Genomic DNA, 14951 nt, shown 5'->3' with positions numbered 1-14951 from the left:
GCATAGCTGGATTTATTATAAGCTTCTGGGTTACAGCTCTAGCCTTTAGCTCAGTGCGGATGTTGCCTGTAATCCATGGCTTCTGGTTGGGGTATGTACGTACGGTAACTGTGGGGACAACGTCAATGCCATTGGAAGAATCCCGGAACATATTCCAGTCTGTGCTAGCAAAACAGTCCTGTAGCTTAGCATCTGCTTCATCTGACCACTTTATTGACCGAGTCACTGGTGCTTCCTGCTATTATTGTTGCTTGTAAGCAGGAATCAGGAAGTCATTTAAGTTTATGCCATTCATTTTACAATGATATTAAATATCCATCTTTGATATAGACAATTCTCAGACCTTTCTTGATTATCCTATTACTTTAACTCAAATATAGTCTCTTGCATATTGCTAAATCATCTTTATTGAGTCAGATATTCAGTTGAATAGACTTTGTTAGCATGCAAATGGCATAGTCTTATTATGGGTTGCATGTGAGATACTGTATATGATAATACAGTATATGATAAAAATTGCCCCACTACATTGGATGACCTCTGACCTCATCTTACATTGGGCAAAACCATCTGAAAAACATATTAATCTACCACAGATCCTATAAGGTAATCATCAAAAAATGATGGGCCACCGCTGAGAGGTCATTTGTTTTCATCACATTTAAAAATAGATTATTTATTTATTTAGGCAAGTCAGTTAAGAACAAATTTTTCTTTACAATGACGGCCTAGGAACAGTGGGTTAACTGCCTTGTTCAGGGGCAGAACAACAGCTCAGGGATTTGATCTAGCAACCTTTCTGTTTCTGGCCCAACGCTCTAACCACTAGGCTACCTGTGGAAACGCGCAGCTCAAAACCACAACTTCTTGAATACTGGTTATTTATTAGGCCTAGTCCGATGTATGGTAATGACATAATTGATATATCAAATCTACACTGTATCACATTTCTGTAAATTACCACTTCTAAGATATCCTTGAAGGACATTTGTGTTCATCTCACCGCATAATCTGAATGAAAGTCTTTCTACATGGTCTAATAAAGCCTGGGATTATCATGTTGTAAAGATGTCCTAAACAGCCATGCCAGCTGGTGTCAGCTGACCAATCATACTGGTGTGGGCTGACCAATCATACTGGTGTGGGCTGATCAATCATACTGGTGTGGGATGACCAATCATGCTGGTGTGTGCTGACCAATCATACTGATGTCGGTGTAACCGATGTGAAATGGCTAGCTAGTTAGCGGGGTGCGCACTAATAGCGTTTCAATCGGTGACTCATTCACTCTGAGACCTTGAAGTCGTTGTTCCCCTTGTTCCCGCAGCTTTTGTGGAGCGATGGGTAACGATGCTTCATGGGAGGCAGTTGTTGATGTGTGCAGAGGGTCCCTGGCTGGAGTCCAGGCAGGGGCAAGGAGAGGGACGGAAGCTATACTGTTAGATCAGCTGACCAATCACACTGGTGTCGGCTGACCAATCGTACTGGTGTCGGCTGTAGGTTAGCTTGTTGACCAGCTGTATACATAGCCAATTAACTGATCAACAACAGCAAAACACACTTAAACATAAAAAAATGTATGCACGCATGATTACAAGTCTCTTTGGATCTGCTAAATGGCATATATTATATTAATATTACTATCCATGAGAGTCCTCCTGCAAGTGATCATCTTTAAAGGATGACCTGCGTGTCATAATGCATTATAATTCCTCAAACATATAACTCAAAGCTACATTGTTCAGAACACACGTTTGGCCCAAAACTCAATAAATGGACATTGCCATTATAGAACAAAATGAAAAGCAACAGAGCAGCTTGTTCCTTATGCCTCAGCTTGCCTCTAACTCTGCCTAATGTGATCGTTTTCATACTAGCTCAGATGACAATGTATCCTACATTCCTCTGCCCTTTCACCCATGTCAATTCTACAGTCTGGGATAGTGAAAAGTTTATGATATTGCTTTGCCTCACAATTCTCTACCTTTCACCTGAAGTGCACTCCTCTTCAAAAGCATTGGATTGCCGTAGGCATGGTCTAGACTAGAGGGAGTTTCCACCATAGTTCTTACACCACTCTTTTGTACTTGAATCCATGAAGGGAAGTGAACAAGAACACACATAGAGCCTGAGGATAGAAAATGAAGTGCTGTCCAAGGCAGTAGAATATAGTGCGGTTTACTGACTTTCTACATTCCATCCTCTCGATGATCCATAACATGGTCTTTTGACAGTCATTCCTGACATCTCCTTCTGCAATGTATCCTGGCAACCCTCCCGAACTAGCTTCCAAAGGGGTACCAGGATTCGTTCACCATTTAGGGCTTAAATGACACTAGTAGACGTGGTGGTCTCAGAAGAATGGGTTTATCCTCCAGAGCCTGGGACAGACTGGCCAAGTTATTAAGCACGGCTTTAGCTCAGCAGGCTATATCACGGTTCCAGGACAGGTGTTGTCTGTATCAGTGGCAATGTGACTGTAGCGGATTAGTGTGTGTGTGTGTTCGCGCGTTTAAGCCATAGTTTTCTCCCACGGCGGCTGTGTGGAGCACCATGAGTCTAGAAAAATAAACTATGGCACTAAATGTTCCATAGCACTGGATGCAGTGGAGGCTGCTGAGGGGAGAACGTCTCATAATAATGTCTAGAAGGGAGCAAATGGAATGGCATCAAACACCTGCAAACCATGTGCCTCTGTATGGCACCGCTGTGCCCTCCATATCAGTGCTATGCCAATAGCCCCCAACTTCCACAGAAGATCTGGGATCTGCTCAGCAAACTCGTCCAGGCCGTCACAGTGAGTCCCATGCCACTCTCAGGTAAATCCTCCCCACACACCAGGGATAAGTGGCTCCTGCCCACTGTGCCTAAAGGGAGGTGGCCAGGACCACGTTGGGACAGCAGGGGATGCTGAATGGGGGGTAAATGTAAGCCACTGTTTAAAAGTAGGTAGCGTAGTGGTTAAGAGCATTGTTGCTGGTTCGAATCCCCAAAATGACTAGGTGCGAAATCTGCCGATGTCCCCTGGGGCAAGATACTGAACCCTAATTGCTCCTGTAAGTCACTCTGGATAAGAACGTCTGGTAAATGACAAAAATATGAAAGTAAAAATAGTGATAACTGCATCCAGGCTTTTAAGCGTTGGTGGTGTCAGATGTTGTGTTGAGGTAACCACCTGACTTAGACAGAGATTCACATAAACTTCTAAAATGTTCTGATGAACCCGAGAAGGAACTTTTGAGCTAAGCCAGTAGTTTAGTTCATATACAAAGACACTACAATAAACATCACTATGGTGGGTTTCATTTGAATTCCAGACACAGTTGAGATAAAAGCATCACCTTCTTTCATGATACACAGTGGGCAAAGACAGGATGATAAATGAGCTCAATATGCTCAAAGGTCCCCAACAATACACTCTGTGTACGCTGCAACAATACAGACTCCCAGCCCAATATCACAAGTGCCAGATTGTCGTCTCTTCATTTAGGTTGTTGTTGTCGTCCAAACAAAAATAGAAAACTAAAAAGGCTACATGGCGTAAATAAGTCAAAGTAAGAGTGAAAAACAGATCACCCTGACATACTGGATGCCTAGTATGCTCTGGGGTGAAGTTTCCCCTCAACCTGGTGTCAGAGAATTTTATATTATTCTGCACAGTGGTGTAAAGTACTTAATAGTACTTTAAAGTATTTTTAGTTAAGTCGTTTTTTGGGGTATCTGTACTAAACTATTTATATTTTTGACAACTGTTACTTTATACATTCCTAAAGAAATGATTGTACTTTTTACTCCATACATTTCCCCTGACACCCAAAAGTACTCGTTACATTTTCAATGCTTAGCAAGACAGGAAAATGTTCCAATTCACGCACTTATCAAGCAAACATCCCTGGTCATTAGTGCCGGTGGACTCACTAAACACAAATGCTTTGTTTGTAAATTATGTCGGAGTGTTGCCCTATCCGTAAGTAAAAACAAGATAATTGTGCCGTCTGGTTTGCTTAAGTATAAGGAATGAGCTCTACATTTACCTTTGTTACTTAAAAACATTTAAAACAAATACTATTACTCAAGTAGTATTTTACTGGGTGACTTTAAATTTTACTTGAGTCATTTTCTATTAAGGTATCTTTACTTTTACTCAAGTATGATAATTGGGTACTTCTTCCACCACTGATTCTGTACGCAAATCCGAGGCACTCCATTTAGTATGACGTTACGTTTCATATGATATGTATTCATTTGCGGATGTCCGTCATCCATTTTGTACGATAGATTACGAATTTGCAAAACGTATGATGTTACGAAATACAATTTGTTGTTGCTAACATTAGCTAGGTGGCTAACACTAATGTTAGCTAGGATAGGGGTTAAGGTTAGGGGAAGGGTTAGCTAACATGTTAAGTAGTTGCAAAGTAGCTAAAAAGTAGTAAGTAGTTGCAAATAATAAAGTTATCCGTGATGAGATTCGAAAACACAATCTTGGGTTGCTAGACGTTTGCATTATGCTCCCACCCCGACCAACCACATTCCTTTCATATTAGCGTTATGCAACCTTCTGTATTATGTAACCATACCAAACTTAACATATCATAGTATGCTGAACCAAAATATAAACGCAACATGTAAAGTGTTGGTCCCTTGTTTCATGAACGGAAATAAAAGATCGCAGAAATGTTCCATACACACAAAAAGCTTATTTCTCTGAAATGTTGTTCAGAAATTTGTTTACATCCCTGTTACTGAGCATTTCTCCTTTGCCAAGATAGTCCATCCACCTGACAGGTGTCGCATATCATGACGCTGATTAAACAGCATGATCATTACACAGGTGCACCTTGTGCGGGGGATCATAAAAGGCCACTCTAAAACGTGCAGTTTTGTCACACAACACAATGCCACAGATCTCTCAAGTTGAGGGAGTATGCAATTGGCATGCTGACTGTAGGAATGTCCACTAGAGAGGTTGCCAGTGAATTGAATGTTCATTTATCTACCATAAACCGCCTCCAATGTTTTAGAGAATTTGTCAGTAAGTTCAACTGGCCTCACAACCGCAGACCTAGTGTAACACGCCAGCCCAGGACCTCCACATCCGGCTTCAGCTGCGGTTGAGGGGTATTTCTGCCTGTAATAAAGCCCTTTTGTGGGTAAAATCTCATTCTTATTGGTTGAGCCTGAAATTGTTGCGTTCATATTTTTGTTCAGTATAATTTCAGTGTCCCAGATTCCCGTCTACTCTAAGACCAGGCTGTTCTAGATACAGATCTAGGATCAACTACCCCTTCCCCTAATCCTAAATTTAACCATTAGTGGAAAAATGCTAAACTGACCCAAGACCAACGTCTGGGGGCAACTTCCTCCTACTCCGTATGCCTACATGAGAAACAAGGGCATGTTTAGCAGCTGCGGAGCTACCATGACATTAATTAGCATGCAATGGTGGCACATACAGCAAGTAGCATGCAGTTGCACCATTAGCTAGCTGTCACTGAGAAACAAAGGGACTATATGAGAGAATGAGTTGTGTGCTACACATCATCCCTCCAGCTACAATAGTACATCACTATCTGTGACAATAGCATCGGAGTCACTTAGCATTCAAGGATATAAAAGATCCAAGTCTGTCAGAGACACACCCTTTTGCGGTGATACGAGTGTAAATGCGCTGTATAGAAGTTAACATGTTTAATCCTAAACCTTGTCAGCGCTTCAGGCGACCTTGTGACACGACATCTGACTGACTGCGCATGACTGACTGCGCAGACAAGGCTGTGCAATTCAGTACAGCAGAGAGAAAGGCATGGGGCTCGGGGCAACAATGACGCAAAAGAGAACCTTTGATGTGCATTGACAGCTGTATAGAGGAGGATGAGGAGGTTGATCCATGGAGACCAATGAGACCTTAATCCTTTTCCAGCGAGGGTTGCGTGACCGGTTCGCCCCCACTAGTCATTACTCCCTACACCATTGGCTCTAATTGGTCACACCCACCGCCCCTCCCGTCTTGTCGTTGGTCTTGATGAGCAAGGACCTTGGGGATGATGTCACAACCCCAGACTCCAGCAGATGGGAGCTAGTCACGCAACCCACCCAGGGCCTGGAGTAAATGTGTCAGTGCTTAAAGAGAGCCCTCATTACCAGGTAAACACGGTAGATTAAAGGAACCGAACTTAGTGTTTCCCTATTGAGCAGGATGTTTTGTGCGTTGTTGAGGAGGTTCAACTAGGCGAGGCGGCTAAATGAAACAGCATTGGAGACGTATTGGGTGCGGGTTAGGTTTGGCTGGTGGGTGTGGAGCTGGAGAGAGGGCACTGAGTGCAATAGGTGTGACTCATGACGTGGGAATGCAAACTCACAGCCAAGTCACGCACAAGCATGAACACACACACACAACTCTGTTAGGGGTCACTAAGTCAGCGGTCATAACCCAAGGGACAGAGTGTAAACTCACCCTTGCTTGTGCCTCATTCATGACCTTCTGGCATTTTGGCCCCTGTTCTACTTACACAGAGTAAGATGAACTCGTGGATACCATTTTTATGCATCTGCGTGCAGTATGAAGGAAGTTCGCGGTAGTTTCACGAGCCAATGCAAATGACTGGAAGTCTACAGGTACAGTAGCATTGCTCGTGAAACTAACGCTAAGCCAGCAGAGACATAAATTACATATACGAGTTCATCTGACTCTGGGTAGGTAGAATTGAAATTGGCTGAAATAACAGAATCTCACAGTGCCTCTTTAAACAATATGTAGAAGGCAAAGAAAGAGCAGAATTATAAAGTAAGAATCTCCATGATCTTAAAGTAACAAATAACAGCAGACATTATTGTTTGTCTTCAAGTTGTGTTCATGGCTGAATTCCTTGACTATGATGGGGGCATTTGAGGATAGAGCCTCTTTTAGTGCCGTTATCAGCTAAATGCTGCCACCTTCTGATACGTTTTATTTAAAAGGCACCCTGCTTTATGTCTATGTACTTTATTCACTTAGTTCACTACTGGGTAGAAAAAGCTGTTAAGCCTGTATAAATTCTGCTAAATTGTGTACGTAGTTTCAAAATATATATAAATGTTTTACCAAACTGAAACATCAACGACCAATATACAATATCATCCATCGAATAGCATCCATGACAGGTATTTTTGTTTTTATATATACAAAATTCCCATATAGACAAAATAACAAATGCATTGCAATTATCAGCAACTAAGTTGTCTACTAGTGAAATGTCTTCACTTGATCCCTTACATCCAAGGAGCGTAGAATTAAGTGTTCAAGTAGTTGTCCGGATATCACTCTGCTTTCAATCTCTGCGTAGTGTCTGATGGTTTGTAATGGGTTATAATCTGTACCATAATGAATGAGTTAATGATCAAGAACATCAGTCCAGCCAGCCAAATGAGCAGAAAGGTGTTGTATCCCTCAAACTCCAGGTAGTATGCAGGGGCCAACCATATACCCTGAGACAAAATAAGAAAACATTTCCTAAATACATTTTCCTAAGTATATTGCCTATACAACTTCAATGACAAGTCATTTTATATGATGCAAGCTATAATCTGACACATTATGTATTTTTTTAATAAATATTATAATGACTAACTTTGGGGGAAATTTTGAGCTACTGTTTCATTTGATAATATTGGAGCCATGTTGGTTTGTCTGGAAATACTGTATAGAGTAAGTTAGATTGGGTCTCTTTTTGAAGCCCTTTATGTTCATATAATGGGACTATAACCAGGTTTCCATCCAACCTTTTTATGCAAGTAAAGTACGTCGGATAACAAATGTCACCACAGACTTGATGGAAACAGCTAATTTAGTTGCCAAAACAAAATACGCTAGAGAAAGTGGGATCTTTATTTGTGTCTGTAAAATTCAGTTGTGTAAAGTACTCAAGTAAAAATAATTGAAAGTACTATATAGGTAGTTTTTTAGGGGAATCTGTACTTTACTATTAACATTTGACTACTTTTACTTCACTGCATTCCTTAAATTTTTTTTTTTTTTAATCCATACATTTTCCCTCACACCCAAAAGTACTCGTTACATGTTGAATGCTTACCAGTACAGGAAAATGGTTCAATTCACACACTTATCAACAGAACATCCCTGATCATCCCTACTGCCTCTGATCTGGCGGACTCTAAACACACATGCTTCATTTGTAAATGATGTCTGAATATTGGAGTGTGCCCCTGGCGAGCCGTACATTTTTTTATTTTTTTTTTTAAATGGCGCTGACTGGTTTGCTTAAAATAAGGAATGTAATTATTTATACTTTTACTTTGAATACTTAAGTATATTTTAGCAATTACATTTACTTTTGAAACTTAAGTATATTTTAAACCAAATACTTAGACTTTTACTCAAGTAGAATTTTACTGGGTGACTTTTACTTTACTTGAGTAATTTTCTATTAAGGTGTCTTTACTTTTACTCAAGTATAACAATTGGGTACTTTTTCCACCACTGGTAAAATTAATTGTGTGAGAAATGGCAGTGGAAAGACTTATGTGCAAATATTGATATAAAAGCCGTCATATCGAAGTAAACTAGCTCTGACTGGGAAAAATGTTAGTGAACGGAATTAAGTCAGAAATTCTCATCTCTGTAGAGAACATTCCGACCTTAATACATCTGAATTCATGCCCCCCCCCCATTTTTCCATAATAGCCTCATCTCATTGTGTAGGGCAGGCTATACCCGCACTGTATCTACGAGCTGTTGGCTAGAGCGCACGTGCCAATACCAGAGGGCACATTCTCTATATTACGTACAATTTTTGGTGACAAAACCCTCAGAGTTGAAAATGTGAGAAAAACCCATTTAACTTTGATTTTTTTGAATTCGGTACATGGAAATTTAATGTCAAATGAATGCTTTATATGCACTACGTCAACACGCACAGCCTTTTATCTGCAACATGTCAATTTGATGGAAACATATCTGGTGGGAAAATGTACATTGTTTTTTTATTTGGATTTTAGAATATTCACATGAAAATCTGTCGCCAGTTGGACAGAAGTCTAGATACAATCAACCAATGATGCTGCACCTACCTGTCCAGCAAACCAGAGAGCCAAGAGTTCTACTCCTTGTTTTGGTGACAGGGTCAGTCGAGGTAGGACGAGAGGAAACAGACATAGATACCACAGGAAGTACTAAAAAAAAAATAAAATAAAAAATACTATCAGCATCATAACATTCCCACACGCTGCATTCCATGGATTTGATGTTACAGTATGCACACACTTGGTTTTCAACCAATATAATGCAACAACAAAAAAACAATGCTATCATGCTAAAGCACCATCAACACCAGCATGATACAGATTGGGGGAAAGGTCACATTCAACACAACAGATAACACAACACAAGTGTCATAACATTTAACCTAACATATCCTACTCTCTATGTCATATCAGTGTCACAATACCATGTTAATGGGTTTAACGTTACTTAACACCTAGCAACACTTTCAACATGATACAGATGGAGGAGTGTCATGTTCACCTGGGAGGTGCAGACTTTGTTGAAGGAGACAAAGATGGCGGTGTGGAGGAAGCAGCAGAGGGCCAGGTCTGTGTGGAAGGCCAGGGAGACCAGGAACAGCAGCAGGGCTTGGGGCAGGAAGGCAGCCAGACCCAGGGCCAGGCTCCAGGGGCTGTCTGCAGTCAGGTACAGCATGTAGAAGTAAGGGGAGAAGTTGTGGCGGATGTCCCTCCGCGTCAGGTGGTACAGGTAGGTTTCCTGGAGGAAGTCCCAGCCGTACCTGATTAGATATGGTCAAATGGGTAGAGAACAGTTAGGACAATTGTATTGGTAACATGATTTACCATTAGCAAACAAGCATCAAACACATGACATAACAGATTTCACAACTGACAATGAAAAGCTTTTCATGGTCAATGACCAACCGATCTTTACTAGGAGCATCGACAACAACTCAAGTATGCATTAGCCCACTGAGCTAGCCCAAACTTACATGTTATAAAACAGGACAGTCAATCCGCAGAACACCACTCCGGCCACACCGGCAAACAGAAACAGCTCCTTATTCAATAGCCTGAGGAGAAACCCAAGAGCTCTCCTCCACCACCCCACTCCCCTCTCCTCCACATTCTCCTTTCTCTGTAGGGATAGGGCAATAGGCAGGGCATAAGTCACCGGGTAAATTTTCATGTGGACTGCCAGGCCGTACAAGATGGCTGCCATGGGGAGCTGCCTCAGCTCCAGGCAGAGCAGTGTGGCCAGAACCAGGGCTGTTAGGACCGACTCGGCATTGCCTCGGCTGGACACACCGGCCGGTAACGGGTTGAGTAGCCACAGGAGCAGACACGGCAGGCAGCCTCGCAGCTAAGTCCCCGCTGGCGAAGGATAAGGTAGATCAGGTGGCCTGAGAGCACGTCGCATGTGATGAAGAGAAGCTTCCCGAAGACATGGCTGAGGTAGACGTTAGGGGTCAGGATCCATGCTAGTAGAGGGGTGTAGCGGTAGGTGGATCTGTGGTATGGAGACTGGCCCTGCAATGACAGGAGGACAGAATGATGCAGGTTACACGACACATGTAAAAAGCACTGTTTGCTAAAGTGTAGCTTTGCAGGAACGCAAACATATCACCAGCAGGGACTCACAGCTGGTAGGTTCTCTCAAATAAAGCAAAATTCTCTCAAATAAAGATTTGGGCATGAGTAATGTAACATTGACAGATCCAACCAAAATGTTATCCCATTGATTCTCAAGCCAGTGGCTTTCAGCAGGCCAGGTCCCTGAAAAGATCAAGGATAAAACTATCCAGAAGATACCGACCCTACCGTTACGCTTGTTTACACTGAACTGCATTGTGCTCGCAACGCAATCATGGTTACATTAAGACACCGTGGAGCTGACGCAAGATATGGGTCAGAAAACGTACATCAATGCAGGGATGGGATATCCAACTGTACTCCAAATTTGACCATTATCCACACTGCTCCATCGAGAAGATTGAAATACTGCTAGTTTCCGGAACACTGCCCTATTTCGAACTCATGCTAGCCAGCTGTAGCCACAGTAGCCATTATGGAATGGCAACGTCACGTTGAACAACAAAGGAGCTGATTGGTGTCAGAGGAAGGCCCTGAAAAGATTTGGCATGGGTCCTCAGATCCTCAAAAGGTTCTACAGTTGCACCATCGAGTGACTGGTTGCGTCACTGCCTGGTATGGCAACTGCTCAGCCTCCGACCGCAAGGCACTACATATGGTCGTGTGTACGGCCCAGTACATCACCTGGGCCAAGCTTCCTGCCATCCAAGACCTCTATACCAGGCGGTGTCAGAGGAAGGCCCTAAAAATTGTCAAGGACTCCAGCTACTCTAGTCATAGACTGTTCTCTACTGCTACCGCACGGCAAGCGGTACCGGAGCGCCAAGTCTAGGTCCAAAAGGCTTCTTAAACAGCTTCTACCCCCAAGCCATAAGACTACTGAACATCTAATCAAATGGCACATTGATTCTGTACCGGTACCCCCTGTATATAGCCACTCTACTGTCATTTTACTGCTGCTCTTTAATTCTTTGTTCTTTTTTACTTCACACTTATTTTCTATTTTTCCCCTTAACACTTATTTTTCTTAAAACGTCATTGTTGGTTAAGGGCTTGTAAGTAAGCATTTCACTGTAAGGTTGTATTCGGCACATGTGACAAATACAATTTGATTGGCTGACACTGCCATTCCAAAATGGCTGCGGTGGCTACTGCTAGCTACCATGATGACGAAAAGGGTTGTTCTCTAAATTCAGATTCAAAATCAGAGACATCCTGGTACTTTGCAAGACAGGAAAAGTAGAAAACAGATCTAATTAAATATTCACGTTGTTAATAAGAGAAGCCAAAGTGGCATGTTGAATGTATTTTCTTCCTATGAATTTTGCTCTATCGTTTGAACCGTTTTGGCTATAAACTATTATGACCCCATTCCTGAATGCTAGGACTCTCTGAAATATGGATGTCACAAAAAACAGTTTGGGACTTTGATTGCGTTCTGACCCCAGTGCAGCTCAGTGTAAACAAGCCTAACGGTAGGTTCGGTATCTTCTGGCAAGGAAAAAACACATTGGAATCAACACCAGGAAGACCAACAGATCTCATGGCAGAACTGTCTTACAGGCATGTATATATTTATAATATTTAAGGAAATGGTAACTTACCTGCGTGATGAACTTCGACGCATCTGTAAACACGTGATAATCAACATCAGTGTATTTCACCACCATAGTTCTGTCCTGATAGACGCCAAAACTGACCAAAACAAGTCGTACGAGAAACGACACAGTGAAAAGTACATTTTTATTCATAAGCTTGGACAGGACACGTTCCATGATAGAAGCCATAGCGTTAGTTGTCCAACCTGTTCGACAATAAATCAGCTAGCAGCTAAGCTAGCTACTGTAATTAACGTTACTCTATTCCTAGGTAGGTAATGAAAGGGATAAAGACATGCCGTGTCATTTTCTTATCATGTAGCTAGCAAGCTGACGTTAGATACTTTCACATCTTACTAGATCGCTTGCCCATTTTATCAATTGTGTAATACTTTTCACGATTTGACTAGCAATAGAAGGTGCTGAGGCTCCTGTTGTTAACTAGGAAGTGTTTTCTTCTTCGTGTGGTTTTCCCGGCAGACTAGACGCTGTGTTGCTGCCTTTCGTAGTTTGGAGTGCAGATTGCAAATTTTGGTCACAAAAAGAAAAGGGTAATGGGAAAATCCTAAATTGTACAACCATCTAATCCTGCACCTATACACTATCCCCCAAAACCCAGCACCCCATCCCGCTACTTTGACCCTAAACGATCCTACATTAGGCTGTCGGCCTGGGAGGATGGCACCACCTCTCAAAACGCCCTGTAGATCTAGAGTAAAATCTCTCACCCCAAAATATTTCTCTGCTGCTGCAACTACCACATCTATTTTATGTGATTTCCGCTGCATCAGTGCAGTGCAGTTGATCACCTTGGCTATAAACGCAATAAATCCAACCTTACTAAAACACATCCTCTCTGGATCTCTCTCTTCAGGCCTACTCACTGAGGGACTCCCGGCTCACCCTTGCGCTATCCTCTAATCTCTTCACTGCCTCAGCATAGACATTTTCAGCCCCACTCGAATTTTGGCAATCTCAACCTGTCTCACAGGGCACTTCGGATCCCCAACTGCATGGGTACAGACACAGTGTTTTCTCTACCCCCAACTGTATACTCCCTCTGACTATGCCCATCTGCATATTTATCACATCACGGGATCTCCATTCTACACACTGCTGCAACATGTCCGAATCCTTGGCATCTAAAACTCCGTATAGCGTTTTCGGAACATAGGCCCTCAGCATAGCAGTATAGCAAATATAACCTAATATGACTTTATCAGCTAGAAACTCTGTGTTAAAGCTTAACAAGACAGACGTCATTCTCATTTATGTCTCACCAAACGGCGGGTGTCACAAACACCAGGAATATTATTTATAATTTGATTAACCGCTACACTCAATCCTACCCCACTAATCACCGATTTGAGCGGTGCCCTGTTCCGGAGAGCAAACCACGCCACAGGTTTGCCGTGTGACTCGAAGAGCCCGATTCATCTCGGCGGAGGATGCACAAAAAATCTAAACAATTCTACTTCTCGAAACTTTCACAGATGTAACCATTCTCAGTTTGTGTCAAGCTGGGTAAAGGACAATGGGTAAAGGATAATTTATGTGTCAGACAAAAAGCAGGAATCCACTCTTTCCAAAAATCTCATTCCCACTGGAATTATGTCTATGCTTGTGGCTCCATTCCGTTTTATTTTTATCCTGAACAATTCCCCAGTCCTTAACAATTACAAGCTTATCTGTATTACTGTTCTGTACTTTGTCATATATTTGTACGTTTTATGTGGACCCCAAGAAGACTAGCGGCTGCATGAGCAGTAGCTAATGGGAATCCTAATAAACTAAACGAAATACCATTGAAAATATGCAGTGGTACTCAGTAATGTTTGGGGCAAATACAACACATAACACTTTGTATTCAGAACAAAAAGTGAATTGCTTTGCCACATTTTTTGCAGTATTACTTTAAATCAAATCAAATTTATTTATATAGCCCTTCATACATCAGCTGATATCTCAAAGTGCTGTACAGAAACCCAGCCTAAAACCCCAAACAGCAAGCAATGCAGGTGTAGAAGCACGGTGGCTAGGAAAAACTCCCTAGGAAGAAACCTAGAGAAGAACCAAGCTATGTGGGGTGGCCAGTCCTCTTCTGGCTGTGCCAGGTGGAGATTATTACAGAACATGGCCAAGATGTTCAAATGTTCATAAATGACCAGCCGAATAATAATAAGGCAGAACAGTTGAAAGGAAGCAGCACGGTCAGGTGGACTGGGGACAGCAAGGAGTCATCATGTCAGATAGTCCTGGGGCATGGTCCTAGGGCTCAGGTCCTCCGAGAGATAGAAAGAAAGAGAGAATTAGAGAGAGCATATGTGGGGTGGCCAGTCCTCTTCTGGCTGTGCCGGGTGCAGATTATAACAGAACATGGCCAAGATGTTCAAATGTTCATAGGACACCGTATAGGACACGAGAAGTACTCCAGATATAACAAACTGACCCTAGCCCCCCGACACATAAACTACTGCAGCATAAATACTGGAGGCTGAGACAGGAGGGGTCAGGAGACAGTGCCTTGTTGCAAACAGGATGCATGTTTTGAAATATTTGTATTCGGTACAGGCTTCCTTTTCATTCTGTCAATTCGGTTAGTATTGTGGAGTAACTACCTCATTGATCGTTCCTGTTTTCTCCTATCACCGCCATTAAACTCAGTAATGGTTTTAAATCACCGTTGGCCTCATGGTGAAATCCCTGAGTGGTTTCCTTCCTCTCCGGTAACTGAGTTAGAAAGGACGCCTGTATCTT

General features: G+C 42.3%; 1 protein-coding gene across 1 annotated transcript; it reads right to left on the bottom strand.

The window, feature by feature from the left end:
• Nucleotides 1-7119: 7119 nt before the first annotated feature.
• pigm (phosphatidylinositol glycan anchor biosynthesis, class M) lies at nucleotides 7120-13036 on the bottom strand. The gene is given in 6 exon segments (XM_064941602.1): nucleotides 7120-7467; nucleotides 9070-9171; nucleotides 9524-9782; nucleotides 9996-10341; nucleotides 10344-10533; nucleotides 12201-13036. Coding segments are annotated over 6 exon segments (1248 nt in total). The 5' UTR covers nucleotides 12384-13036; the 3' UTR covers nucleotides 7120-7299.
• Nucleotides 13037-14951: the final 1915 nt, after the last annotated feature.

The sequence above is a fragment of the Oncorhynchus masou genome, chromosome 28 (assembly GCF_036934945.1).
Source record: "Oncorhynchus masou masou isolate Uvic2021 chromosome 28, UVic_Omas_1.1, whole genome shotgun sequence".
Lineage (NCBI taxonomy): Eukaryota > Metazoa > Chordata > Actinopteri > Salmoniformes > Salmonidae > Oncorhynchus > Oncorhynchus masou.
Note: the sequence above shows the minus strand (reverse complement) of the source record. Positions and strands in the feature narration are given on the sequence as shown.